The sequence below is a fragment of the Tripterygium wilfordii genome, chromosome 3 (genome assembly GCF_013401445.1).
Source record: "Tripterygium wilfordii isolate XIE 37 chromosome 3, ASM1340144v1, whole genome shotgun sequence".
In the NCBI taxonomy this organism is placed as follows: domain Eukaryota; kingdom Viridiplantae; phylum Streptophyta; class Magnoliopsida; order Celastrales; family Celastraceae; genus Tripterygium; species Tripterygium wilfordii.
In genome coordinates this window covers 7,161,884-7,187,343 of record NC_052234.1, presented here as the reverse complement: position 1 = coordinate 7,187,343, position 25,460 = coordinate 7,161,884, and the positions used below count along the sequence as shown (strand labels likewise).

Below are 25,460 nucleotides of genomic sequence, written 5' to 3'. Positions count from 1 at the left end.
GAGATCCTAACTTGATCCATTGACATCCCTATACATATCGGGACCCTGAACAGCCCAACGGCATCATCGCATGGTGCTTCTAGTACATATGGAATCCTTACTCGACCCACCGGCATTCCCGTACTCATGAGAACCCTGAACTGCCCATCGACATTCCACATTTCACATCAATCAAACCTAGGAGATATACGGGTCCATACCCGACATCTACCATGCAACTACAATGCATGTCCAACATGGCGATGCAATAGGATATTCATACAACCTACATATATATACTACTACATGATGCATGTTCAAGAATAATTCATGCTCAATGGAAGATTGAACAGGTAGGGTATGCAATATAACTCAAGTCATACAACGAAGAAATCACAAAGTGGGGTTGCTCTCCCTTAGGTGCAATTAAGGCGAGAATGAAATCATAATGAACAAGGAGAAAAGATAAACGTTCTTAATAGGAAGACATATTCAAAGAGAATAGCAAAGGGTGAAATTTCCCTACCTCGCACTCCCAAAAATTAGCTATGTAAACCAATACTCAACCTTGAATTCTCCAACCTCAATCAACCTATTATTCGGTAAGCCCATCCTTCAATCCATATATAAACAACTTTAATTTCACATATCTAACACAAATTAACCCAATAAATCAAGAAACTCTTACCTTCTCTTACCAAAAACTTTTCAAGTTCTTGAACTTCACCTACTCAAGCTTGCTACTCCAATCAACAATAGAATCTAGAAATGCAACCATAAACAAGTCTAAATCAACCTATTCAAACACTAATTTCATCTAATTTAACGATTTTCGCCCAAATCTACAAAACCCATAAAACCCTAAGATCAATCTTCCCCAAATCTAACCCCAAAATTCAAATACAAGGTTGTAGAGATATTACCCAAGTGTAGACTCCTTCAATTGCACCTAAATAACAAGATTTTGATGTGTCAAAACCCAATTTCCAACAGCTAAGGAAAGTAGAGAAAGTTTGACTTAAATACCTTGATTTGGAGCTAAATGAGTGAACTAAAGGCTTGCATGAATGTTGGCCAGAAAAGTGGTTGGTGGGATGTGGCAGCTGCTGGTTTGTGAAGGAGAGTGGAAAGAAGTGAGAGCAACCAAAAAAGAAAGAAGAAGGAAGAAAAGAAGAAGAAAAAAGAGAGGGGGAGGGGCCATTCTCTCCCTTCTTTTTTTTTTTGTAAATGACTAATGTGTCTTCTAAATTTTTAGAATTACAGTTTTGCCCTTATGCTTGAACTAACCATTTCTTTTACAATTTTTATTTATTTTTTAAAATTTAGTCAATCTTAGATATTTCCTGGTCGGGGTATTACACCATCCCCCTTGACAATTCTTCGGAGCTTCTTTCAGAACAACCACCAATTTCTCTCAAGATCTAGATCTTAGATCTACCATCCATTCTCTCTAGATTCATATATGTGACCAAGAACTATCATCCATTCTACCCATATCCAAATATGAGTTCATCAAAGAAGGAGGGAGAAGGCAAAGAAGAGAGAGAACAAATGAGAGAGAGAGAGAGAGAAACGATGAGTAGGGGGAGTGATGCAGTGGCGTACCTGAGTCTATGGAGGCCCTGGGCGAACTCTAAACAAGGGGCCCTCTAAATTTTTTTTGTGGCGATTATCATATAGTTAAAGTCTAACTCCAAAAAAAAAAAATTACTTAAATATAACTCGTCTAGCATTTTGAGATGCAAAATCACTAATTACATTAGTATAATCAACATTTTCCGCCAAATCACTCTCAATAGACAACATAGCTAACCCATTTAACCTTTCTTGCGACATGGTGGACCGAAGATATGATTTTATCAATTTCAACTTTGAAAAACTTCTCTCTGCGGAGGCTACCGTTACCGGAATAGTTAACAATATTCTATATGCAATCCATGTATTTGGAAAACCACCATCAAGCATTTGCAAATGATTTAATATTTCAATAGGTTTTTTTACTTCTTCAGGCAAGGTGTTACACAAAACTTTTAATTCTAAAGCTAAATCTCTTGCATCAATATCATAAAGATTATCACACTTCAAAAAATTCTCAAGTTTAGTACAATACGATATCAAACTTTCATTATCAATAGAATGTAACTTCTTCAAATCAAACAAAAATCCAAAAGTCTCTCCATATAATTGAAGTTGTTCAAACCTACTTCTAAAAGAAGAAATAGATTTATCCACTATGTATAGAAAGTAATCAACTCTAAATGACTCCTCAACTGAATGTATTAAATCTTCATTGTTAGTTTCATCAAATTGTCTTTTTCTTCGAATTAGTCGTTTTGTTTTAAAAACAGGTTCAATATCCATTGCACTAGCTATTTCTTTAGCTTCAATTATGGCTTCCACAAATCCTATCTCTCTATATTGTTCAAAAAATAAGATGAGTCCTCTTAGCTTTTCTACGGCAATCTTAATATCCATATCTTCAGTTTGAAGGGTTTTACTAATGGTATTTACAGCAAATAATAAATTATACCATATTATCAAGCTAATCAAGAACTCAAAACTCTCAATTTCATTTGTTGCTAAGGATTGGGCTTCACTCTTTGTCTTTGGATCTTCACTAGTATTAACTAAGTCAATTAAAGCATCTCTAACTTGTGAAGTTTGATATCGTATTGCTTTAACACTCTCAACACGACTTTCCCAACGTGTTTGAGAAAAAGGCTTAAGTGTTAGATTTCCAACATAAGACATCAAAACATTCCACCGTTTTGTAGACGATGCAAACAATGAATATATGCGCTGAACAACTCCAAAAAAAGATATGGCTCTTTCACAAGAGTTACCCATATCACAAAGTACAAGATTAAGACTATGACAACCACAAGGTGTGTAAAATGCTCTAGGATTCTCCATAAGCAACCTATTTTGAACACCTTTGTGTTTTCCTTTCATATTTGATCCATTATCATATCCTTGCCCTCTTATGTCACCAACATCAAGATCAAGGGTATTTAAAATATCTTTGAGCACATTAAAAAGTCCTAGCCCCGATGTATCATCTACCTTTAAAAATTGTATAAAAAATTCCTCCACTTTTATTGGTTCAGCGGAAACATCCACACATCGCAATATAAGAGACATTTGTTCTTCATGACTTATATCAGGAGTACAATCAAGTATAACAGAAAAATATTTTGCCTTTTTTACTCTTCCTATAATTGCACTTTTAATTTCATTAGCTAAGAGTAGGATCAACTCATTTTGTATTTTTGGACTGAGATAATGATAATGAATTGATTTATTTTTAACTCGTTGAATATGTTCTTGCATGATTGGATCAAACTCTGCAATCATCTCAATAAAACCTAAAAAGTTTCCATTTCTCCCTTCATAAAGCTTCTCCCTATGACCACGAAATGCTAAATTGTTTCTTGCAAGAGTTTTTACAAGGGCTATTATTCTTTTTAACACTTGTTTCCAATGCTCTTTCTCCCTATCTATTTGTTCTTGTACACTCTTATCAATTGTTTCAAGTTTTCTCAACCTAACTTGCAATTCTATCCATTTGGTCATGCAAACTAGGTGTTCACTACTAGTTTCATGAGCTCTAAGTCGTTCACTAAGATGTTTCCAATCATTAAATCCATCCGTTGTCATTCGGGAAATGTTATGATCTTGCTTGAATAACTTACAACAAAAGCAAAACACTTTGTCCTTAGAAACAGAATATACAAGCCATTTCCTCTCTTGTTTCTCTCCATTCAATAACACTCGTTCATAATGATTAGATGAAAAATGCCTACCAAGGTGATCAACACCAAAATCAATATCAAGAATTCTAATTGGACCTTTTTCTATTAATAGGTCCCTAAACTTCTGATTAATATTATCCCAATTTCCTGGATCGTAAATGTTTAATGGCCCAAATTCTTTATCACCTATTGGAAGAATTTCTTCTTCCTCATATTGATCACCATCATCACCTACTCTAATTTCTTCTTCTTTATCACCAACTGGTTCTTCTTCTTTATCACTCAGGACTGATGGATTTGTTTCTTCTTCAACATTAGATGTTGAGCCACCTCTTTGTTTACTAGGCAAAAATCTATCAAGAGATCCTGCTAAAGATCGAACCAATTCTTCTTCTCTCTTTTTTTGTTTTCTTTTTTCAAAACCTGACTTGTATTTTCTAGGTATCATTATGATCAAATTTATAAATTATCAAAAATCTCAATCACAATACAAAAAATAAAATAAATGAAAGGAGCAGCAATAGTTAAATTCAATCACTTATCACTGAGCCTATTAACTATTAAGTGGAACAAAATCACCTGGTAAGGCTATAAAACCAGTCAACCAGATGCTGTCGAGCTGCAGAGTGCAGGAGAGGAGGAAAATCTCAAAATCCAAAACTGAATGCAGAGCAGACGAGCAGAATGACCAGAACCCATAAGAGATTACAAAATAACCAAAGAGAATTAGAGATTGCAAAAACCAAACTGACCAAAGAAATCATAAAGATAAGAAAACAAAAACCCTAGAAAATCAAAAACTCAAAGAAATAATTACCTGCAAGTGCAACTCTCAAGACTCAAATCTCAGGCCTCTTCAAGTTCTAAAATCCCAAATGAAAACCAAATAATGTTGAAAGTTGAAACAGGAACTCAGAAGTCGGAAGTCAAAGTTGAAACTTGGAAGTTGGAAGTCAAAACTCAAAAGTCACTGAAGCAGCGTCGAGAAGATGGAAGAATTGAGAAGAAAAGGGAATAAAGAATGAGACTTTTTAATATTCTTTTACTTTAATAGGTTGGGCCTCTCAAATTTTCCTTACTGATTTTTTAGTTGGGCCTCTCAAAATTTCACTTTCTTGATGGGCTTTATAAACTAACACATAAGGTTTTAAAATGGGCTAAGAGTGTAAGAGGATAAATGGACTACATATAACTTAACTAATACCCTAAACAATTGGGGGCCCTAAAAATTTGGGGGCCCTGGGCGACGGCCCAGCTCGCCCAGGCCCAGGGCCGCCCCTGGAGTGATGGAGAGGATAGAGATAGAAGGATGGAGAGGGGTAGAGAGAATAAAGATATAGATTGGAGAGTGAAATGCAATTCTAATAAAATTGAAAATTTTAAATTGACATGGTGGACAACTAATGTGGTTTGTCACATTAGTTATGGACAATTATGTATATTTACTTTATGGACGATAAGAGTTTTCGATAAAGAATTGTTGTCCCAAATCGGCTGAGATATTCATGTGGTCAAATGTGCATATGAGTCCACATGCAGACATATAATATGTATGGTTGTCCGTTAATAATCAAAACTTAAAAAAAGAAATTGAATTATGTTCCTTGTTTTCTCCAACACCTGCAGAAAAGCTTTGGATGTGCAGCAGGCCAAGCAGATAGCTACAGCTGCGCAGCATCTAATGACCTGTGAGTACAAAGGACAAAAAGCTAAAAACAACGTTTTATGAAAATCAAGAAGAGAAGTAGCCCTTGAAACCAGCCAAGTTTAGTAATTCTCGACCGGCACACTCTGACATCTGGTGACAACAAGGGAGTTGTATAGCTTTCGTCCTACCAAAACAGACAAAGTTTTGGACAATCTGTCATCATTCATGGCGTTATTTTTCAGGCCTTCGTTCCCCGAACAAAAGCTCCATCAACAATATAATCTTTCCAGATATTTCTGTGATCAATTCCTTTGTTCCAAACCACAATGCACAGGCGGTTCCGGCAAGTTTTTACTGCTCTAAAAGAGCATAGCTCCGTCAGCTATGCTAAGATAGCCACGGTTGGAGGGTTGTGCGACATTGATCATATTATTGTCAAAGCAACTGCTCCTGATGACTTGCCATTGCCTGAGAAGTACATTCATGAATTATTGAAGATCTTTTCGGTCTCCTCTTCTTCGTTTCGATCATTTGCAATCAACTTCACTTGCCGGTTCAGCAAAACTAGGTGTTGGAGAGTTGCACTCAAGTGCCTTCTCCTCCTCCATCGCTTGCTCAGGTTGTTGCCTGAATGTAGTCCTCTTCGGACAGAACTGTTGTGGGCTCGATCCAACGATTTGGTCTCTTTTTATCCATGTTATTTCCGCGACGATTCTTCCTCAACGCCTGAAGCTTACACTCTTTTTATCAGATCTTACGCTCATCTACTTGATGAGGCCCTTGACTGTTGTTACTTGGATGACAAGGAAACTTACTACGGAGACCAAATGTCACAAGACTTTGCGAAGAAGATGAAAGAAATAACAGCAATGCTTGAAGTTCTACCACAAATTCAAAGTCTTATTGATAGAGTCATGGATTGTAGGCCAACTGGGGCAGCAGCAAGAAGCTTCATTCTGCAATCAACAATGAAATATATCATTCGAGATAGCTTCATTTGTTACACCACATTTCGCACACAAGTTGTTCTGTTGTTGGATAATCTCTTTCAAATGCCATACAGAAATTGCATGACAGCTTTTGGGATTTACAAGAGAGCAGCTTCACAGGCGAATCAGCTTTGTGAGTTTTATGATTGGTGCAAGGCTAAGGGATTTTGTGGTTCTTATGAGTATCCATTCATAGATCGGATTCCTCAGATACAAATCCGGGCACTCGAGAATTTCATCAATGGAATGTGGCAGTTAACGGAGTCATCATCTTCAACCACATCACCATTATCAGTATTGGAGTCAAAATCAAGTTCAGCTGAAGATGATGGATACACACATTTACTGTCAAAGGATCTTGCGGCGGCCACTTCTTACCAGTGGGAGGAATTCGGCGAGGAGGGGAAGCCGTTAATTCTATTCAAAGATAGAGAAAATGATAGTTGGGAGACCTTGTTAGAAGCTTCAGTAAATCTCTCTCGTGTTCCTCGGAGCGATCTGCTCTGCTTCGAGGATTTCAGCAGCGGCTGTGGCTATGGGTATGGAACAAATCATGGTTACCAAGAACAAGAAGTAGAGAGAACTGAAAAAGATAAATGGATGATGCAACTACACAACCCTAATGTTTCTAACCCTTTCAGTCAGCCGGATGATTTGTAGAAGGCAATTGCCTGTATTTGTTACCAAGTATTATGCACTCTCTTCCATTTTCAATCATTCAAATTTGATCAACACCACCACTGGATGGAAAAGTTCTGTTACCAAATGTTTTAGTGTCATACATGCTCTTGTTATTTGTTAACTCTGCTAGTCATTTCCCTCTCAACCTGTGCAATATTGTTTTCAATGCAATTCTTTCAAATTGTTATGAGTGCACATTCACTGTGGAGGGGAACAAGAGAATGTTTTCGACTTCCTTCCCATGTTGCCAGACTATACTTCGTCAGCTATGGTGTCTAGGCCTGTACCTTAATTCAGGAGCAATTTACAACGCTGTTTCAAAGTTTACTCAAATAACAATGACACTCACTAATTATCAAGAGGGAAAAAACTTGCACAAAGTCAAAAACCATGATAGACCAAAAAGTACAAAAATGAATGAGTTAAGCTGGCAAAGAATAGTTCCCTGGTACAAAACTAGACAGTTTAGGCATCTCACGAGAGCCTACAAATCTATATTTTTCTTGCCAAAACTATTTGAATCAATAACCAGCTCAATGAGAAAATTATTAAAGAAACCATCCTACTAACGAAGACTAAAGGGTTTCAACAGTCTATTTTGACATTAAGCCCGTACAAGGAGTCGATGATGCTTTTACTCTACATGTAGTAAAAATGGAGAAAAAAATTTGGCCAGAACTGATTACAGACAAACCAAAATTTACAATATTTCTACAATGAGAATCAACTTCGTAAATGACCACGAATGCAATCAATCAATAATCTTGTACTATAGCTGAAATCAGGAAGAAATTGTCAAGACATTGAAGTCGAGATGGTTGGAAACCACATTTAACCCTAAATCACTTGAGCATATGATTGACTAACAGCACTTAAAACAAATAAGCAAGCCTCAACCAGTGAAAACAAACACTACTTTCGATGCCTCCGCTTCGGTTCAGCTCTTTGCCTCTTCTCATCGTCCCACTCTCGGTCATACATCCTTATGCCTGATTAAGGAATTACAATTTCTGATAGCGCAGACAAATTTAGTAACACAAGAAGCACAAAAAAAACACTGGCAGAAGAAGTAGATACATGCTAAATCTACATGCAAGGCTAGATTCCATATGGCTGTACCTCCCTATATTTTGTCATCTCACATATACCACAGAGAGTTCAAGTAGGGCATATTAACAAACAAGAGTTTCTCATGATAACTAAAGCACTAACCCTTTAGTTACTTAACAGAAGCACCTGTGCAGCATGGTCTGATTGGTGAATGTTAAGAAGGTTTGTAATGGAGAACAGCCAAATGAATCAAGAGTACATCATATTATTAGCAAACAACCCTCAATGATAAGTAGCATAGATGACCGAGAGATGCAGACAAACACTTCAAGTGACAATTTGCGAAATGTACAAGTATTAGTTTCAAAGAACCACATTTAATGACTCATGCATAATGTATGCATGCAACAAGATCAGAGGATACTGCTCGGCTTCACGACGAGTCATTTTGTTGGAGACCTCTTTACCATGAATTCTCATAGCTGGCTCCTCCAAGTAGCCTGTACGCTGGATCATGCCTCCCTTTCGGTCCCCCCTTTCTCTTCCATCAAATGACAGCGACATGGCAAGCGGAGGAGGAGGAGGTGCCACTGGAGAGTATTCACCGGCTTCTCCAGAAGGTAGCTGCTCCCTCTTAAGTTTCCGCCTCTTAGAGGCTGCACTAGCATCATTTTCATCCTTCAATAGGTTTGCTTTCTCTCTCTCCCTCTCCCTTTCTCTCTCTCTTTCCCTCTCCTCAACCTAGATACAACAATTCAATGATATTAAGAAGAAACTCTCACCTTGTTCCTGAACTTTCTAAAGCATATCATGGCTAAGGATGTTCATATGTAGTATCAACGAGCAAACATGGTTCCAAATTCTTCACAGATAAATTCAAATTGAGACGAGACTCGAGAGTCCCCCTAACACAGTAATGTTTGCAAAGAACAAAATTCATGAGACTAGAGTCTCCCTAACATGCTTGAGTTTCGAAAGAACAAAATTCAAGGCAGGAAAGGACATCAATGAACCAACCTGTAATATTCATTTAAAAAAAAGAAGCCAACCTGTAGTAACAAACTCATAAAGAAGCTATTATGTTTACATTAAAAAGAAAAGCCAGTTGTTGATTCACTTCATGAGATGCAAGAAAGAGGAAATACTGGTTTAGAATCACATGTTTTCCCATTTCTTACCTCCATAACATTTCTTCAATATTCATGCGACTGAATTGCAATACTGAAAAAGTAACAAGTTTAAGCATTATATGTATGGTCAAAGAAGAAAAACCATTTCTGTTTATTTTGATTACCAATTCTAAGGACCAAACGAGATCCGTGTTGGTGTTGCATTGTTAAAACAGCTTGTTTCCATATGGATAAAGGAGTGTAGCAGTAGATTGGCAACCAGCATAAACTTTTGTTGAAACCTATGATTATGAACATATATGACACCAATATTAGCGTTTCAGAGTGGAAATGGAAAGTCATGAGAATCTAAGTAAAATATGATTAGAACCAAAAAGAAGGATCGAAAGAGAGATGAATGGAAGTCATAAATTATTAATAAGGATATGGAATTGAAGAGATTGATAGAGACTAGCTATAGATCGGAAAGAATAGAGAAAGCAAGTGACTGGACAAAACAAGTCCATGGACTACTATGGATTCAGATAGCTGACCCCAAATAGTTAGGGACACAGCCTTGATTGATAGACTAATTACATGACCTCCAGCTAATCTGAGTCAGTTGCAACAAAGAGCAGTGACATGCATTCCTCTAGATAGCTGATAGAAGTACTCAACCTCGATGGAAGTTCATTACAAACTACAAAGTAAATTAAATCTACAAACCCAAACAGTTACGAAACAGAGAATTATGAATCAAACATGCACTTTGATAAAGTTAAAAATTGAAAAACAAAAGAACAAGAGATATAAGTTCACAAAAACCAAACTTCAAGGGTACAAGAGAATGTCTGTGATGTCCACTTTCACATGCAACTAGGAAATCTAAAGAAACTGTAGGTCCAAAAAGGATTGTCCACCCTAAAACGAAGGCAAAAACCTTAAGCAAGAAAGTCTAAAAACCAGAATCAATAAAAAAATTAAATTAAATTTCACATGCTTCACCACCAAGTCCATTTAAAGCTAAGTGAAGGATGAAAAAATGTCAAGCTCCCTGAGAAACTGACTTCCATGACCTAGATATGGCCAACCGGAGTGCATCCAGAAATTATGCTGGTGCCTTTAGGTTTGGTAACAAAGCACAAGGTTCAATTACTGCAAACGTTTATTGGAGCTCAGATGCAAGCTCAATCCTCGTCAAAGAGAAGCATGAGCTTTTGAGATGTAATGATAACTTCATATCTGAAGCAAAAGTATCCATAGACAAAATTCTAAAGAATATAGAAGTATTGGCTTTTTTTGTAGGGAAAATAGAAAAGGTACCAATTAAGATGTGTTGTCTGCCAATGACAAGGGGGAAAAAGAGAGGAAAGAAACCAGCAGAAAGATTGACAGAATATATGCTATTAGAGCAAAAAGACAGAGAAAACAAAATTTAGTAGGGATATCAAGAACAAAAACATAAGTGGGAAGATGGATATGTAAATCAAAAAAGGTTGACCATAAATATACAAGTAGAAGAAGGGTTGGTCGGGGTTGTTTAGAAAGTAGAGAAATTACTTGGAAAAAAGGAGGAAAATATCTATCTAAATGTTTCAAATCCCCACTTCATTGGTATATTTGGCAAGTACATATATTAGTGTATCAAAAGAGAAAAAAATGCAATAGCAAGTGTAATATCAAAACATATATCAATGGTATCCTAATAAAATTTTATATGTCAATGATATCCTAATAGAATTTTATATAAATATCGAGGGAAAGAATGAAGAGTCGCTAGATGGCCATGTGCACTTATTAATGCAAAGAATGAAACATATCTATTTATTGCACAATGCATTGTAACTAAAAGTATGCTTATAACTTAATAATAAAAGGGTTCAAAAGTATCTAATTTGTTGCATGTCGCATTGTGACCAAAAGTGTAAACAATTTCAGCTTGTTGTGAATATTGTGAGTACTATTGAACGTGCTCTGCTTTAACATTAAAAGACATTTAACATTTTGCCCTTTCAGCAGTAAGTGCCACCAAGCACACTTTCAGCAAAAGCGGGTGCATTTATTGCTGCAACATTGATAGTTCTAGTTCATACTCCACATCGTAATTTGAAGAGGCAAAAGAACAAGCCAATTTAAATAGTGACACATGGAAGCTTCCCCTACACATTATCAAAACAGTTCCTTAAACTTGACTAACACAAACAAATGAACAATCTAAACGAATATCGAATTAATAGCTACGAAGTCAAGCATACCTTTGTTGAATGTCCGTCTCTTTCTTCTCGCTTTCTCTCACGTAACTCCTCCTCTCTTCTTCGTTTTGCATCCTCCTGTGAAATTGAAGAATTTTCTTCAGAACGCCTCCTTTCTTTATCTTCATGACGTGGAGACAGCTTCTGCGTATGTCTGGCAGTCCCAAACCTTCTATCAGCATCTTCATCTCTTCTACCAGCATTAACAGATTGAGGGACCATGTGAGGAGGTAAGGGTGGAGGTGGAGGCAAGTTTTGCCCATGAAACTGATCATCAACATGAGATTTTTCAGCAGATGTGTCACTGTACCTCACTTTACTTCTGTCGTCTCTGTTTCGCTCTTCCTTAGCTTTGTCAGCAAGTCTATCGAAATTCCTATCACTGCCTCGCTCCTGCACTCTCTCAACAGAACGCTCTCTTCCATATCTTTCCATTGACCTATCTCTTGGTTTTTCAGCCAACAAATCATCAGCACGTGACTTCTCAGGACGCTCTGACCTTTCCCTGTAATCCCTGTCATATCTTTCATTTCCCTTGTCTTTTGACCTGTCCAAAGGCTTATCTGTAGTCCGATGGATAATTGGCTCTTCAGCACCTGATTTGTTAAGATCCACAGATCGAGCATCTGTGGATCTTTCCCTGTCAGAAAATCGAACTTCGCCCTCTAAGCTTGAATCAGCATCTCCTTTCCGGCGTTTACTTAGCCTCTCGGGCCCATCAGCAGGACTACTTCTCTTTTGCAGCTTGTCACTGGCCTTTGATGAAGTGGCAGCATTATCATGCCTAGGAGATTGACCAAGCCGAGAAGCAGGGGCTCGTAGTGCATCAGCAACTTCAAACTCATCTTCTCTTGGAGTAGAATACCTCATATCAGGTCTTGCAACTCCAGGATCAGCTTTCAATTCCGTACCATGAATATCTGAGGATCTTGTAGATGAAGTTGAACCTTTATTGTTACCATTGGTAGCAAGTGAAGAAACATTTGCAGCACTGGCTTGCCTACCCTCTGTGTGACTTGAAGCATCTCTATCGTTGCTCGAAGTACCTGATGCTCGGGCAGCAGGCTTTCCAGATTTAGGCTCATCTTTGGCAAGATCTTGCTTCGGTAACCTAGTATGTGATCCAGTAACCACTGACCGCTTTACTGAAGCTTTCAACTGTCAACATGAAAAATGTAATAGTTGGAAAACAGGGTGGGAGGAGGGAGGGGAGTTTAGGGAATGAGATATAAGAAGGTAAAGAAATTATTATAAGTTCATCACTTGATGAAACAAAACTAATGTTTTCCAGGCTTTATACTCTATAATCGAGGAGAGATCAAGAAACAAATAACAAATTTACAAGCAGAAGATGAGGAGACTATGCATCTCAAACAATCATCACCACAAGAAAACTAGACAGAGAGTTACTTGAGACAATGAGAAGCTCAAGTGGAGACAGCAAACAAACAAAAATATGACAATAAAACAGATCCATTAACTCATTTCTCTCTATTGTTCAATTCACCTGCCACCCCCCTCTTATGTATGTAAATATATGAAAAGATTGCGTTGAGGTTCATCTTATCAATGAAGTGTTGTTAACTAAACATGATTTCACATGTTTCACTTATTTGCAAGGAGCAATGACAGAACTCCTGCTTCCAAACTTGATCAGTGCATCTGGTAACAACCATAAAACAGTACGTATTCTACAATAAGACCACCACAGAATATGGGGCCACGAGACCTAATATTGCTTCCAATGACACCACAAAGAGGCTTGCCCCTGGAACTTAATTGCTTAACCTTTCCCCGCTATGTAATTTTCTTTAATTTGCCTGCTCCAAACATGGAACATTCAGGCTGGCATTTGTCTGGAAATTGGACAACAAAAGAGGGCTCATTTGTATTTGACAAAAGGGATGGTGAGGAGAGCAGAGCATATAGGAGATCTAGAGGGTGGATGAGGTAAACTCTTCAAAACTTGAAGATGCAAAACTTCTAAATATGCATCAAAATCCAACATTAGATGATTTATAACATAAACACACATACTTTACCATGATTGAGCCCAGTACATTAAAGCTGGGTGCAAATAGTAGTCAATACCTCAAGAGGATGCCACTAAAGTAAAATGCTATTGGCCACAGAAGTTATTAAAGAAAAGTAAAGCACATGTAGCTATTGAAATTGAATACATAAAAACCAAGATAATACCTCAGACTCCACATGGTTCTTTGGGGCAACTTTGGCTGCATTTTCATCCAATGTCTTATTTGTAGATTCATCCATCTCTTTCTGATTTTCTGCCAAGCTTGATGTTCCAGCTTTCCCAGCAACTTGGGTAAATGTTGACTGAGCCTCAAGCTTATTGACCAATGAACCACTTTTTAATTTTAGATGACCTTGGTCAGCCTTCAGCGACGCACCTTCAGTTCTTTCCAATATCACATCAAAAGCTTTTGCCCTCAATGCCTGCTCTCTTCCAGAATCTGCATGTTGGGTTATGGTAGCAACTGACTTTCCTCTAGAAGATTCATTTTGAGTAATAGTAAGAGTAGAACCATTTTGTATAGCTACTACATTACCAGCAGCAAGAGACCTCCCTGCAACTGAGGAAGCAGGTTTTAAATCAACATATCCCATGCCAAACTCTTCATCTGTGACCCACGAAGGCTGCAAGAGCAAAAAATGGTGAATGTTCATAGTCAAAATGAAAAAAGAAAAAGAACGCACAATTGAACCCTTTGCTCACTTTTCTAGCAGCCAAAGCTGCAGCAACACCCGTTGCAAGGACCTTGAGATCCTCTCTTTCGTCACTCTTGATTTTAGCTACCTGTAAAGGCAGAAAGAAATGGATGCATTTTGAGAAGGAAAGTATTCCAAACTAATTCAGTTTGGGCAATGATATTGATAGAGAAGAACCCAATATTCTTAATCTCTTACTCGTTTTTCAAGGTTAATTCCACTCTTCCGAGTGACCGGGAATACACCAGAAATTTTCGTCAACATTATAAGGGCATTACGAATCTCCATGTACTCAGTAGATTCCAAGCACTGAATCAACAAGTGTGTGATTCTTCGACTCCATTTCCAGTGTACCTACCGGAATAACAAAAAAATCAGTCAATAATGTCTATATGTGACGAAAGATACCAAAGGAACTATGCTCTGTAAGTTAACAGAGCATATGTTGTGCGGTATATGGCAGTGGTGCAGCATCAATGGGAAATATTTCCCAAGTCGATGAAATCAAGCTTGACATTGGAACTTTCTTCTGTGAGTTTCGAGTTATTTTTGCACATATATTAGAGCCATAAGATTAATTTAAAAAAAGATCAATGACCACAGGCAATGACTGGCAATTACCAGTGTCTGCTACCACATGGCAGTACCGCACTGCAGTACCCTTTTATTTTGAAAGCAGAAAAAATTTATTAAGGTTAGACACCAAACAAAAACTTGCAACGCTTATTGCAAAATGAGGAGTACACGAGATATGTCAAACAAAAGAAAGAACCTTGAGCAGAAAAAAAAGAAAAAAGAACAACACCACAAAAGCTAGCTAGCCTTATGGCATCCAGTTAAGTTGCTAGGAAGCCTGGAAAGCCAGAATCTAGCGGTACTAAGCCAATTACCTAAGAACATGTTTAGATCCGTCTCTTTATCTGAGAAAATTCAGTTATTCCTTTCTAGCCAGATTAGCCATCATGTGATCACTGGGATGCTCTGAATAGTCTTCATCTTTTATTTTCCTTTCCCAAGAATCTTCCAGGCTACCATTTCTGATGACAGGTCCTTGCTTATCACCCAGTTAACCCAATCAAGTTCCACATAGTGCCCACATCTTTCTACTCCAGTTATAGAGGAGAATCTGATTAAGTGATTCGGCGTTCTCCTTATAAAGATCACGTCTATTGGTAAGGTGTAAACGTCTCCTCTGCAAGTTATACATATGGTAAGTACTCTATTCCACAGAGCTTCACCTAGGAAAAAGGACACCTTTTTAGAGATTTTAGCCTTCCATATTATCTGTGAAGGGAAGGAATGGTTCCCTAGAAGAAGCCAGTCTTTAATCAACTCACTGTAATATGATCTCACAGAGAATTTTCTGTCTTCAGAGAATTTCCAACATATTTTGTCATCCTCGTTAACATGAAAATCTTGCTTGTCAAGCAGCAACCATAAACTCATAATTGAATCCACTTCCCAATCATGAACGCTCCTAGAGACATTGATATTTTAGACAAGGTTCCCAGAGGAGGTGCTAACATTATCGTTAACCTTAAAGCTAAACTTTAACAGTAGCTTCGTTATTGGTTGCTAAATTAAAAAGCGATGGGAATCAAGCTTTCAGGGTAGCACCATCAATCCAGATGTTATGCCAAAATTTAACCTTATCCCCTCTTCCACCTCAATGAAAGTTGAGAGCTTCCCAATTATCCCTCTCTTTCCGGATGTTGTTCCATAACCCAGTACCATAAGCTTCCCTTTTCTGAATTGACATCAAATTACAGTCATCAACTCCACAATGAGCCTCCTCCAGAGCTGCTCTTTGCACATACAAAACTTCCAAATCCACTTCTCCACGGGTGCTTTTGTGAAAGATCATAGAGAAGTAATGCCTCAGCCTCATAATTCTTGAGGAATTTTACAGATATCTCACGAGATCAGGTGGTATTTTCTGCTACTCTCACCATCTCCCCAAAAGAACCTTCTATAAATGGATTTTAACTTGGCAGCGATAGAACATGGCAGTGGAACAAGAGACAAAGTAAAACAGGAGGCTTGAAAGGGTGCTTTTGAACAAAGTTAGTCAACCTGCTATAGAAAGATGAGTCTTTTTCCAAGCCAGCAAGTCTCTTCTCAAACCTGTCCAAAATAAGATTCCAGATGAAGCCATCTTTGAACTTGGCATCAAGAGGAAGGTCCAGATACTGAATAGGCAGATTTGCTGTTACGCAACAAAAAACCCTCAGCCATCAAATTACCATCAACAGAAGACCCCACTGCTGTGATGTTGCTTTCTCTGAAACTAATTTTTAAACGGCTACGTTACACCAATAAAAGGCATCGACCGGCCTTTGCGACCAATGTGCTTGCCACTGACTACCAGCATTAACAACCTTAGATGATTTAAACTACATACAGCTCCCAACCAACAAGCACCAGAAAATAATATGAAACATATTATGTTCCTTAAAATTACTTTTTTAAATATTTTCACATTAGCAAGGATTTCCAGTGATACAAATACAGCAATAGATGCACTACCAACATACAGAAAGGAGACCTACTAAAAAAGATGAACAAATAATGTTATTTAAAGGAAGGTGGGAAGCTGCAGGAGGAGAAGCATAAACTTGTTTAAGTGATTCCCGTACAAATCAACTGCCACTCAATTGATCACAATTTATATAAATCAGGGTTCAGAGGACTCACCTTAACGAACTGGCCATAAGTAACACGCTGACTGTTGGGATACCTATAATACACGGCAAAGCCAGGCATATTTCCACACTCACGTTCATATATGGATTCGTCACTCTGGAAACAGAGTATTCATAAATATTAAACATCAAAAAGATATAAAAGAAAACAATATTAAGAAAGTTAATCAGAAAAAATATCAAAAACAAAATTAAATATCAAATGAAAAATACAAGTATAAAGTATTAAAGTGGTAATCACCTTCCAATGATAAGCAATCTTTAACGTCTCATACAAAAACCTCCCAAGTCTACCCACTTCATATTCAGTACAACAGCATATCATAGGTTGTAAGGTTTTACATATCAAAACATCAATGTGGTTGACAGTGTTAAAAAATGGTGTCCCAAGAGAATGAAGAGTGTGAACAAACATGGCACAGTAGACAGCATCTGGCATGCTGAATGTACAGCGTGGAAAAATACAACGCTGGAGGAATTCCATATTGATTTTCAGAGTATCGGGACAAGAACTCAACCAGTTGTCCTTTTCGTGGGAAAGCCGTCTACGAACAGATGCAACATGTTCTTCATGCTTATGGAGTTCACTCATAAGACGATCTAGAGATTCTTGAATTCTTTCTTTGTCTTTCTTTCTTTTGGTGATTGCAGAGCTTGAATTGTCAGAAATTTCCTCAAGGGCTTTCAGAGCAGCATGCTGCTTGGCTATTTCAGATGCATAACGACTATTAGGAACATAAAGATCATAAAGGGTAAGGCCCCAGAAAGTTGCATAAAGGTCAGGAGAAAGGCTATTCCAAGCTTTCGAAGGCAGCATGGTCTTAACAGTGTCAAGAAGATCTGACCACCTGCGTAAGATTGCATGAGGGTTTGAGATGGATGAACAAATAACTGCTTAAACTGGTAAAACTAAAGATAAGCAATAGAATTTCAGAATCTAGACCTGTAACTATACCCTATGACAGTGGCTGAATAAATTGAACAATGAGAAAGAACAGGAGAAAAAACAACCACAATATGCCATAAGTACTTATTAAAAAAATCTCTGAAACCATCAAAGGTTTGAATTATTACATCATGGGCTTCTGAGTGCCAAGATCCAGAATCAATTTGCCAGTATTTTCTGCTGAGAAAGTTGAATTGTTTGCAGCTTCATTATCATTCAAAGGCCAGAAAATATCAAAACTCCCATGACACTTGAAGAGCCTCATTACAGGACGATATATGAGGAAAGCAACCTACATCAGGAGGGGCAAAGCACAATGAAAGTGACATTTAAATATAGGAGTACCTTGGGCAAATAATTCTTGATCAAGTAGTTAATGAAGTAAAATATAACAAGAAATACAGAGGCTCAACGGCTTTATCACTAGAGAGAGACCTCAGGATCCAGGTGGTAGAGGTGGAGAAGATCATCAAGTGACGGAATGAGCTGGGCATAAGCAGTAGTCGGGGTAACCGCGCTGCAAAGAAATTCCACATACTGAAGAAGAGTTCCATGGCATCTATCAAACTGCTCGCTGACCATCTTAATGTAAGGTGCATCTGCATTTATGACAACCCTACAGGACAAATAAAGACCAGATCAAGTCCAACGAAGAAAATGACACGTGCTAAGCGTCAATTTATGCAGATAATATGTATTCAACCACAATTGCATCATATGGTCATATGCATAATTCAAGTAGATGTATAGAAGCTGATGACTCCTTGTGTGCTTGCTTCAAGTCCATGACATATTGATGCGGCCTACACTTTATCATGTCAATCCAACACCTTCTTGTAATTGATAGGGGAAACTTTAGTTATATTTAGTGCATATCAGACTGCCCAGATAGGGCATCAAATATCGTTTACTTTCCCATCAAAACTACAAGCATATTTTCTTCTACGCAAAGCATCAAGATTCAAAATTATTTCTATCCTCTACTTAATTAAGATTCAAGATCATTGGTATCTCTCTATCAAGCAAGCAAAAATCAGAAGCGCACTTTAGTCATTGGAAACATATGTCCACATGGTAAATGTCCAAGTCTCTAAACACTGAACTGAACCTTTTTAGTATGCATCATGACAAGGAAAAAGAGCGTTCCCTAACTTGTACATATATATCAGGCCAATGTCAATATCAAGTCAGTTGATCCAATGAAAACGAAAATAAACAGAGGATGTAGAAGTTCATTCATAGGAAACGACAAAGTATTATGATGCCCATCGGAAATTTTCACATATGCAAGACAAATATCTGAATTAATATTGAAGAAAAAGCATATGTATAACCTCAAGAGTTGTATGATAAAAAGATGTAGCTTACACAGAACGATGCTGGGCAATAAGTAACAATAGAGGGATTGCCAACTTGGGTTCATCCTTTGGAAGCAACGCATCCCGTAGCCTGTTAGTGGATTTGATCAATGCCTGCATAAACAAATTATTGTGTTCAACGTGTGATAGATGCTATTTAGTTCCAGAAAGATCTACAGCAAGAAGTTTGGAAAGAAACACCTTAAAATGAAAATAACGCATTTTTTCGAAACGCTAAAATTTTCAACAATACTAGTCCATATATTGATGAATCCCAGATTCAGAGCATCAGCAAAGCATTCATAAATTCACAAAACTAAGGTTATATATTGAATGTCAAAGGAACTCATATTTGTGATACAAAGGATATGCTCAGACGAGGGGCGAGGAATGCATCATTTTTTCTCTATAGTAGTTTTTATACACGGGCCAATAAGCAATTATAGAATGAAATCCCACCTGATCAATCAAAACTTGAGAGGATATGCATTATTTTACCAAGTTAGGAAGGATTCCACCATTCCAGGGGCAGACCCACGTTCATCTCAGTGAGTCAATTGCCCACAGGATTTCCCTATTTGCCCCCACTGAAGCCCAGCAATCAAGCCACAGACCTATTTGTAATTCCCTTAAGTGACTAAAGTCTCAACTCTTAGGGCCAACAGTTGACCCAACTATCGAACCCACCCATTAAAAATTTATGAACCCCAAGTGCCAAACCTAGCAAGAATGAAGACTCTGGGTCCGATCCTGCACCATTCTGATAAGGGAACAATCTACTAACTACTACTCCTCATCATCATCATCAAAGCCTTTATCCCAAAAATCTGGGGTCGGCTACATGAGTTTATGAGAACATCAATGGGAATCCACTACATATATTCGTTTTCTCCATTCATTTCTATCATGATCATACATTCATCCACACCTATTAAGTTCATATCATCTCTTATTACTTCCAGCCATATATTTTTAAGTCTTCGTCGCCGCCTCCTACTAGACTATACAAATTCTCTCGTTCCTCCTCACCGCTGCACCACTATCTATACGTTGAACATGCCCATACCATCTGAAACAATTTTCACATAACTTTCTTCAATAGGTGCTACTCCTACCATAGATATAATAATCTTATTGCTTATCCTATCTTTCCTAGTGTGACCACACATCCAACGAAACATTCGCATTTCTGCTACATGCATTTTTTGGATATGTTGTCTCTTGATAGCCCAACACATAGAACCATACATCAGCGGACCTATAGAATTTTCCCTTCAACCTTAAGGGAATCCTTTTGTCGCATAAAACCCTAGATGCACTCTTCCACTTACTCCACCCGTTTTTAATCCTATTAACTACATCATTACTTAAGTCTCCGTCTTCTTGGAAAATCGATCCAAGATATTCAAACTTACTTTTTGTTACTTGTCTCCCATATAGTTCAATTGCTTGTGCATTTCCTTGTTTAAACTTACATTTCATATATACTTTTCTTGTCCTACTTAGTTTAAATCCCTTAGACTCTAATGCTTGTCTCCATAATTCGAGTTTTGAGTTAATTCGAGTTTTGAGTTAACCCCCAATATCGCCTCATCCACATATTCTTCTCCAATCTAAGTTTTGCTCACGTCTCGAATGAATGCAAGGACATACACAAAACAAAATGCACTAAGGTACCTCGCCTTGGATATGTCGTGTGAATTCATCCATCATTATAATAAATAGGAACAGGCTTAGTGTCGATCCTTGGTGTAATCCTATTTTGATGGGAAACTCCCATGTAACTCCTCCAATAGGTCCTAACATTAGCTACGGCTCCTTCATACATATCCTTAATTATTGATATAGCTAATCAGAAATCCTCTCTCCTCTAAAATCAATCTCATTACTTCCCTAGGCACCCTATCATATGTCTTCTCTCAATATATAAATACTGCATGAAGGTCCTTTTTTCCTTTTGTCTATATTTTTCTACAAGTCCCCTTAATAAAAATATCACATCCGTTGTGGATCGTCCCAGCATAAAGCCAAATTGATTTTTGGATATCGTGGATACCAATCTCAATCTCTGCTCCACAACTCTTTCCCAAAGTTTTAATGTGTGCCTCATAAGTTTGATGACCCTATAATTGTTACAACTTTGGATATCACCTTTATTTTTGTATATAGGTACTATAGTGCTTTTCCTCCACTCATCAGGCATCTGATGAGTCTTAATAATTTGATTAAATAACCTAGTGAGCCATACTATACCTAAATCTCCTATGCACTTCTACACTTCAATTGGAATTCCATCCGATCTCATGGCTTTACCCCCTTTCATTTTCTTTAAAGCTTCCTTCACTTAAGTCACTCGAATACGTCTACATACCACGGATCCCTATTTTCATGAGACGGGGAGATTTTCAATGTTCCCTCCATGACCACCATTAAGCAGCTTATTGAAGTAATGTCTCCACCTCTCATTAATTTATACGTCTTTCACCATAACTCAATTGTCTATATCCTTGATGCATTTTAAATGATTTAGGTCCCTAGTTTTCCTTTCACGTGTTTTGGCTATCCTATAAATATCTCTCCATCTCTTATAACTAACTTGTTATATAGCTCAGCATATACTTTGTGATGTGCCTCTCCTATGATCTTCTTAGCGTCTTGTATGGCTATTTTGTGTGTTTCATAACTATTATCTTCCCTACCATTATGTAACTTCCCACAACATGCTCTCTTAGTCCTAATTGCTTTTTCAACATCCTCATTCCACCACCATGTTTCTTAGCCTTTAGGTATAGGGCCTTTCGACTCACCAATTACCTCTTCTGCTACTTGTTTGATATAAGTCATCATCTCTCCCCACATATAATTTGTTTCCTCAACTAAACCCCAATTTGATTATTAAGTAAATTTTCCATAAAAGCTATATACTCATCCCCTTTTAGATTCCACCACCTAATTTTATATTCTCGTGCTACTTTACTTCTTCTAGGCCATCTTTTAAAACAAATGTCAGCCACTACCATTATATGTTGTGAAGTTACTCTCCCCAGGGATCACTTTACAGTCCTTACAAAGTCTCCTATCTATTCTTTCGCGTGAGAATGAAATCTATCTGACTGGAGTTATGTCCACTCTTAAACCAAGTGTTTACTAGTCACAAATCATACGACACGGAAAACTCTAAAATAGTTTCTCCAGCTTCATTTCTATCCCCAAACCCATACCCTCCGTGTGCACTATCAAAGTTTTCAATCAACTAGCTACTAACGACTAAAAATAGGCATACCGCAATGAATATCAATGAGCCACATTTTTAACCATAGTGACAAAGTACATTTATACATAAAATGAATCATCATGTCATAAAACATGACAACATTGTGCAAATAGCTCAGGCCGCACGAGAGTGTGGATAAGAATTTCATCAATTGTCACCAAAGAAAGTAGGTTGAGATAATTAATCAGATGAAAAGGTGACAGATATGTAACCTATTATATCACAAGCAGCAATGGAATCAAAAGTATGACATCAACAACAGTTACAACATTTAAATGTCATCTTCACTGGAAAAAAGACATTGAAAAAGTGCTGGAAAATCATCTATTCTAAGTTTATTTTCAGAAAGCACATCATAGTTGGTATCCTAGACTCCAATGATTTTACACACTAAGCTGCCAAGTTCAATTGGATAAATATTCGCAAAAGTTGATAAACTCAGACTCATTGATGTTCAAAAGCAAAGAAACATAAGGAACCTTATTATTGCGAGTTACTCCAAATGAAGTAGCTTGATAGCGGAGAGTCTCACTCCCTGCCATGGCATCTAACTGTTCCTCCGTCAGGTTCTCAGTGTACTGGACATTTGCCATTTGTTGAACAAGCTCCTGAATAAATATAGAGTACAATTAATAACTGCTAATAATTGGCCAGAACCTGAGCCCTACATGGCAGACCTCAATCTTACCTGCAGGAGTACAAGCTCAATTCCCAGTCCTCTTTTCAACTGGTTCACGAGATACTGGAATAGGCCCCTCAACTCCATTGAAGGGTACTTCTTACACCTAATAGCAATGAAAACTCCCTCAGTAAGTAAAGTTTCACAAAATCTCAAGAAAGGAGAAACAAATTGGACAAATAAAGCACATGTTTTCATGCTGAAATGCCAAAACGAAAATAAGTAAATAACACAAATCCACAATTACTTTAAGCTTCCTTTTGCAGGCTCCCTGTTGGAGCAATTGGTGTTCTTGGAGACAGCATGTACCATAGTTGATGGCTATAACTCTAAAGATGATGATTATGATGAGGAGGATGGAAGCATAGATGGTAGTTTTGGTGGCAATGATGATGATATGATGGAATGATGGTTAGTGCTTTATGACTTGAATTTATTTTGTTAAAACTTAAGATTATATGATGTTATGAGTTGTGAATTATGATTATGAATTGAGTTTATTTTTAGACTTTTGTACTGTGGTTGATATTATGACTTATCAGTTTGTTATGTTGAATTTCTCTATTTATTAGAATTAATTTTATTTTCATGTTTAATTTTGCGCTTTTCTTCGCTCAGGCGTGTGCCTTGTGCCTAAGCGATAGAAGACCCTTTGCGCCCTTGACACCTATGATACTATGATGAAAGCACAAAACCATTGCTTATCAGCCAACACTAATGAAGGGTGTGAGTGTGTGTGGGAGTCCCAATAAAACTCTCTCTCATTCTTTTTGATGAGACATCTGTTCAAGTGCAATGCTATTTATTGCTCATGACAGTAAAGTTATAAGCTAGCACATTGAATATAAATGGTTAAAGACTTAAAGCCCCCTCCCTCTCTTTTTTTACAACCATCTAGTTTATACAGTGCGGGAGTTAAGGCAGCAGGCCACACCATATCTCAATTATGGAACACTCATTTAAAAAAAATTATATTGCGAACAATATTTTATATTTTTAAACGGAATGTTTCAATTAATATTAAAAAAATATTTATTATTTGTCGAGTTCCCCTCGCACCCACATCCTGGATTCTTAGAGGATTTTCGAATCGTTGTGTCCCCGCACCCGCATCCCGTGTCCGAGTTGGTGCTGCCTAGGGTTAGTCTCCTAGGAGATTAATCCAACTATTAATAAAAATACTTTTGAGAGTGATTTTCTTCTTGATGGATTCCAGTAACTTTGTGTTCTTGGCTTAAACATTGATTTAGTGTCAATTTTGGGCTTTCGACTGCATCATAGTCTTCCCTTATTTTTCATAACATTCAGAGTTGTTCTAGCTTGACAAAGGACCACCGTAAATAAACATCCTCCGAACAGCTTAAAACAGCCATGCAAAATACAAAATTGAAAAAAAAAGGAACCCCAAGTTCCAACCACCAACGTACAACTATAACGTACATTTTCTTTGTATTGCAACACAAGACATACTCTACATATATACAACAAGCATGTCAATCCCACATAGCCAATGCTAAAACCATCAAAGACATAAAATAAACTTTTCAAAAAAAAGTGCAGATAAAACTCCCAAACTATGATATTTAGTGATGCATAAAAACTTATACAATAGGAAACAGAGTAAGATAAGTGAACATACAGGTGACCCCAAAATGAAGCCAATGATTGAAGCCAGTCTGACAAATTTAGACCATCATCTTTTAGCTTATCACGTCCACCCAGTGCCAATCGCTCAATTGCAACATATTCCAAGATGTCATACTCAAGCTGCAAATATAAACAAGCCACTCATGACGTTCTACACATAGTATTCAGATAGTTCATACATTTAAAATCCCAAAATGAAGCTATCCAAAGTCCAAACTAAGGCTTGCATATAATTACCAAGCTGAAGTTTAGTAACTGCAATTTTTTAATAGATCAAATATTACTGGTGAGGAACCAGGACTGGCCAGCCAAATACAAGAAAACAAAACTAAGGAGACTAAATAATTTTGAGAAAGAAAAAAAATTATTAAGCGGAGACAAGAAGGTGCAGCCCAAGAAAGAGACCAAATTTGCAAGTCAGCAAGGCTGGGAAAAAAAACAACTCACATCCACAAGGTCCTCACAGTGAGTGGACCTTGCCATTGCCACATGTTTGCCCATGAAAGTAAACAACTCTAGTGCACAAGGCTCCCACAGTGGGTGGGTTTAGGGACAGGCAGGATGTACGCGGACATTACCTCCCACATAATATGTGGAGGATGTTTCCAGGAATTAAACCTGCGACCTCTAGGTTGCACCAATGCAACTCTATCACTGGGCCACA

At 37.5% G+C, this 25,460-nt stretch overlaps 3 protein-coding genes and 1 long non-coding RNA gene across 7 annotated transcripts in view; 1 reads left to right on the top strand and 3 right to left on the bottom strand.

Moving 5' to 3' along the window:
* Positions 1 to 684: 684 nt before the first annotated feature.
* On the bottom strand, positions 685 to 1,471 carry LOC119985420. The gene is made up of 3 exons (XR_005465099.1): positions 1,006 to 1,471; positions 903 to 928; positions 685 to 741 (listed from the first exon to the last, which is right to left on the bottom strand). It is a non-coding gene; the product is annotated as an uncharacterized LOC119985420 (long non-coding RNA).
* Positions 1,472 to 1,657: 186 nt separating this feature from the next.
* On the bottom strand, positions 1,658 to 4,690 carry LOC119995098 (zinc finger MYM-type protein 1-like). The gene is made up of 2 exons (XM_038841478.1): positions 4,549 to 4,690; positions 1,658 to 4,391 (listed from the first exon to the last, which is right to left on the bottom strand). Exon 2 carries the CDS (start codon positions 4,177 to 4,179, stop codon positions 1,687 to 1,689), a length of 2,493 nt encoding a protein of 830 aa, XP_038697406.1. The 5' UTR covers positions 4,180 to 4,391; positions 4,549 to 4,690; the 3' UTR covers positions 1,658 to 1,686.
* A 1,015-nt stretch (positions 4,691 to 5,705) lies between these two features.
* On the top strand, positions 5,706 to 7,044 carry LOC119986329 (putative clathrin assembly protein At2g25430). Its single transcript, XM_038830928.1, has one exon. It carries the CDS (start codon positions 5,706 to 5,708, stop codon positions 7,026 to 7,028), a length of 1,323 nt encoding a protein of 440 aa, XP_038686856.1. The 3' UTR covers positions 7,029 to 7,044.
* Positions 7,045 to 7,594: 550 nt separating this feature from the next.
* Positions 7,595 to 25,460, bottom strand: part of LOC119984340 (THO complex subunit 2) — a 30,583-nt gene continuing 12,717 nt past the window's right edge. Inside the window, exons 19-33 of one of the 4 annotated variants that reach the window (XM_038828249.1) lie at positions 24,789 to 24,916; positions 23,159 to 23,255; positions 22,950 to 23,078; positions 19,207 to 19,310; positions 18,274 to 18,454; positions 17,967 to 18,130; positions 17,134 to 17,740; positions 16,885 to 16,989; positions 14,389 to 14,544; positions 14,198 to 14,278; positions 13,660 to 14,118; positions 11,771 to 12,618; positions 11,464 to 11,653; positions 8,524 to 8,840; positions 7,595 to 8,031 (exon numbers count right to left, since the gene is read on the bottom strand). In XM_038828249.1, coding sequence (XP_038684177.1) covers positions 7,962 to 8,031; positions 8,524 to 8,840; positions 11,464 to 11,653; positions 11,771 to 12,618; positions 13,660 to 14,118; positions 14,198 to 14,278; positions 14,389 to 14,544; positions 16,885 to 16,989; positions 17,134 to 17,740; positions 17,967 to 18,130; positions 18,274 to 18,454; positions 19,207 to 19,310; positions 22,950 to 23,078; positions 23,159 to 23,255; positions 24,789 to 24,916 — 3,636 coding nt within the window. In that variant the 3' untranslated portion in view covers positions 7,595 to 7,961. Of the gene's footprint in view, positions 8,032 to 8,523; positions 8,841 to 9,393; positions 9,511 to 11,463; positions 12,619 to 13,659; positions 14,119 to 14,197; positions 14,279 to 14,388; positions 14,545 to 16,884; positions 16,990 to 17,133; positions 17,741 to 17,966; positions 18,131 to 18,273; positions 18,455 to 19,206; positions 19,311 to 22,949; positions 23,079 to 23,158; positions 23,256 to 24,788; positions 24,917 to 25,460 lie in introns of those variants that run through there. The other 3 variants (XM_038828242.1, XM_038828238.1, XM_038828255.1) reach the window with 3 other exon arrangements.

What these genes read in the sequence shown, in the direction of transcription:
- LOC119995098 (XM_038841478.1), bottom strand. Translation starts at nt 4,179, where the DNA reads ATGATACCTAGAAAATACAAGTCAGGTTTTGAAAAAAGAAAACAAAAA.
- LOC119986329 (XM_038830928.1), top strand. Translation starts at nt 5,706, where the DNA reads ATGCACAGGCGGTTCCGGCAAGTTTTTACTGCTCTAAAAGAGCATAGC.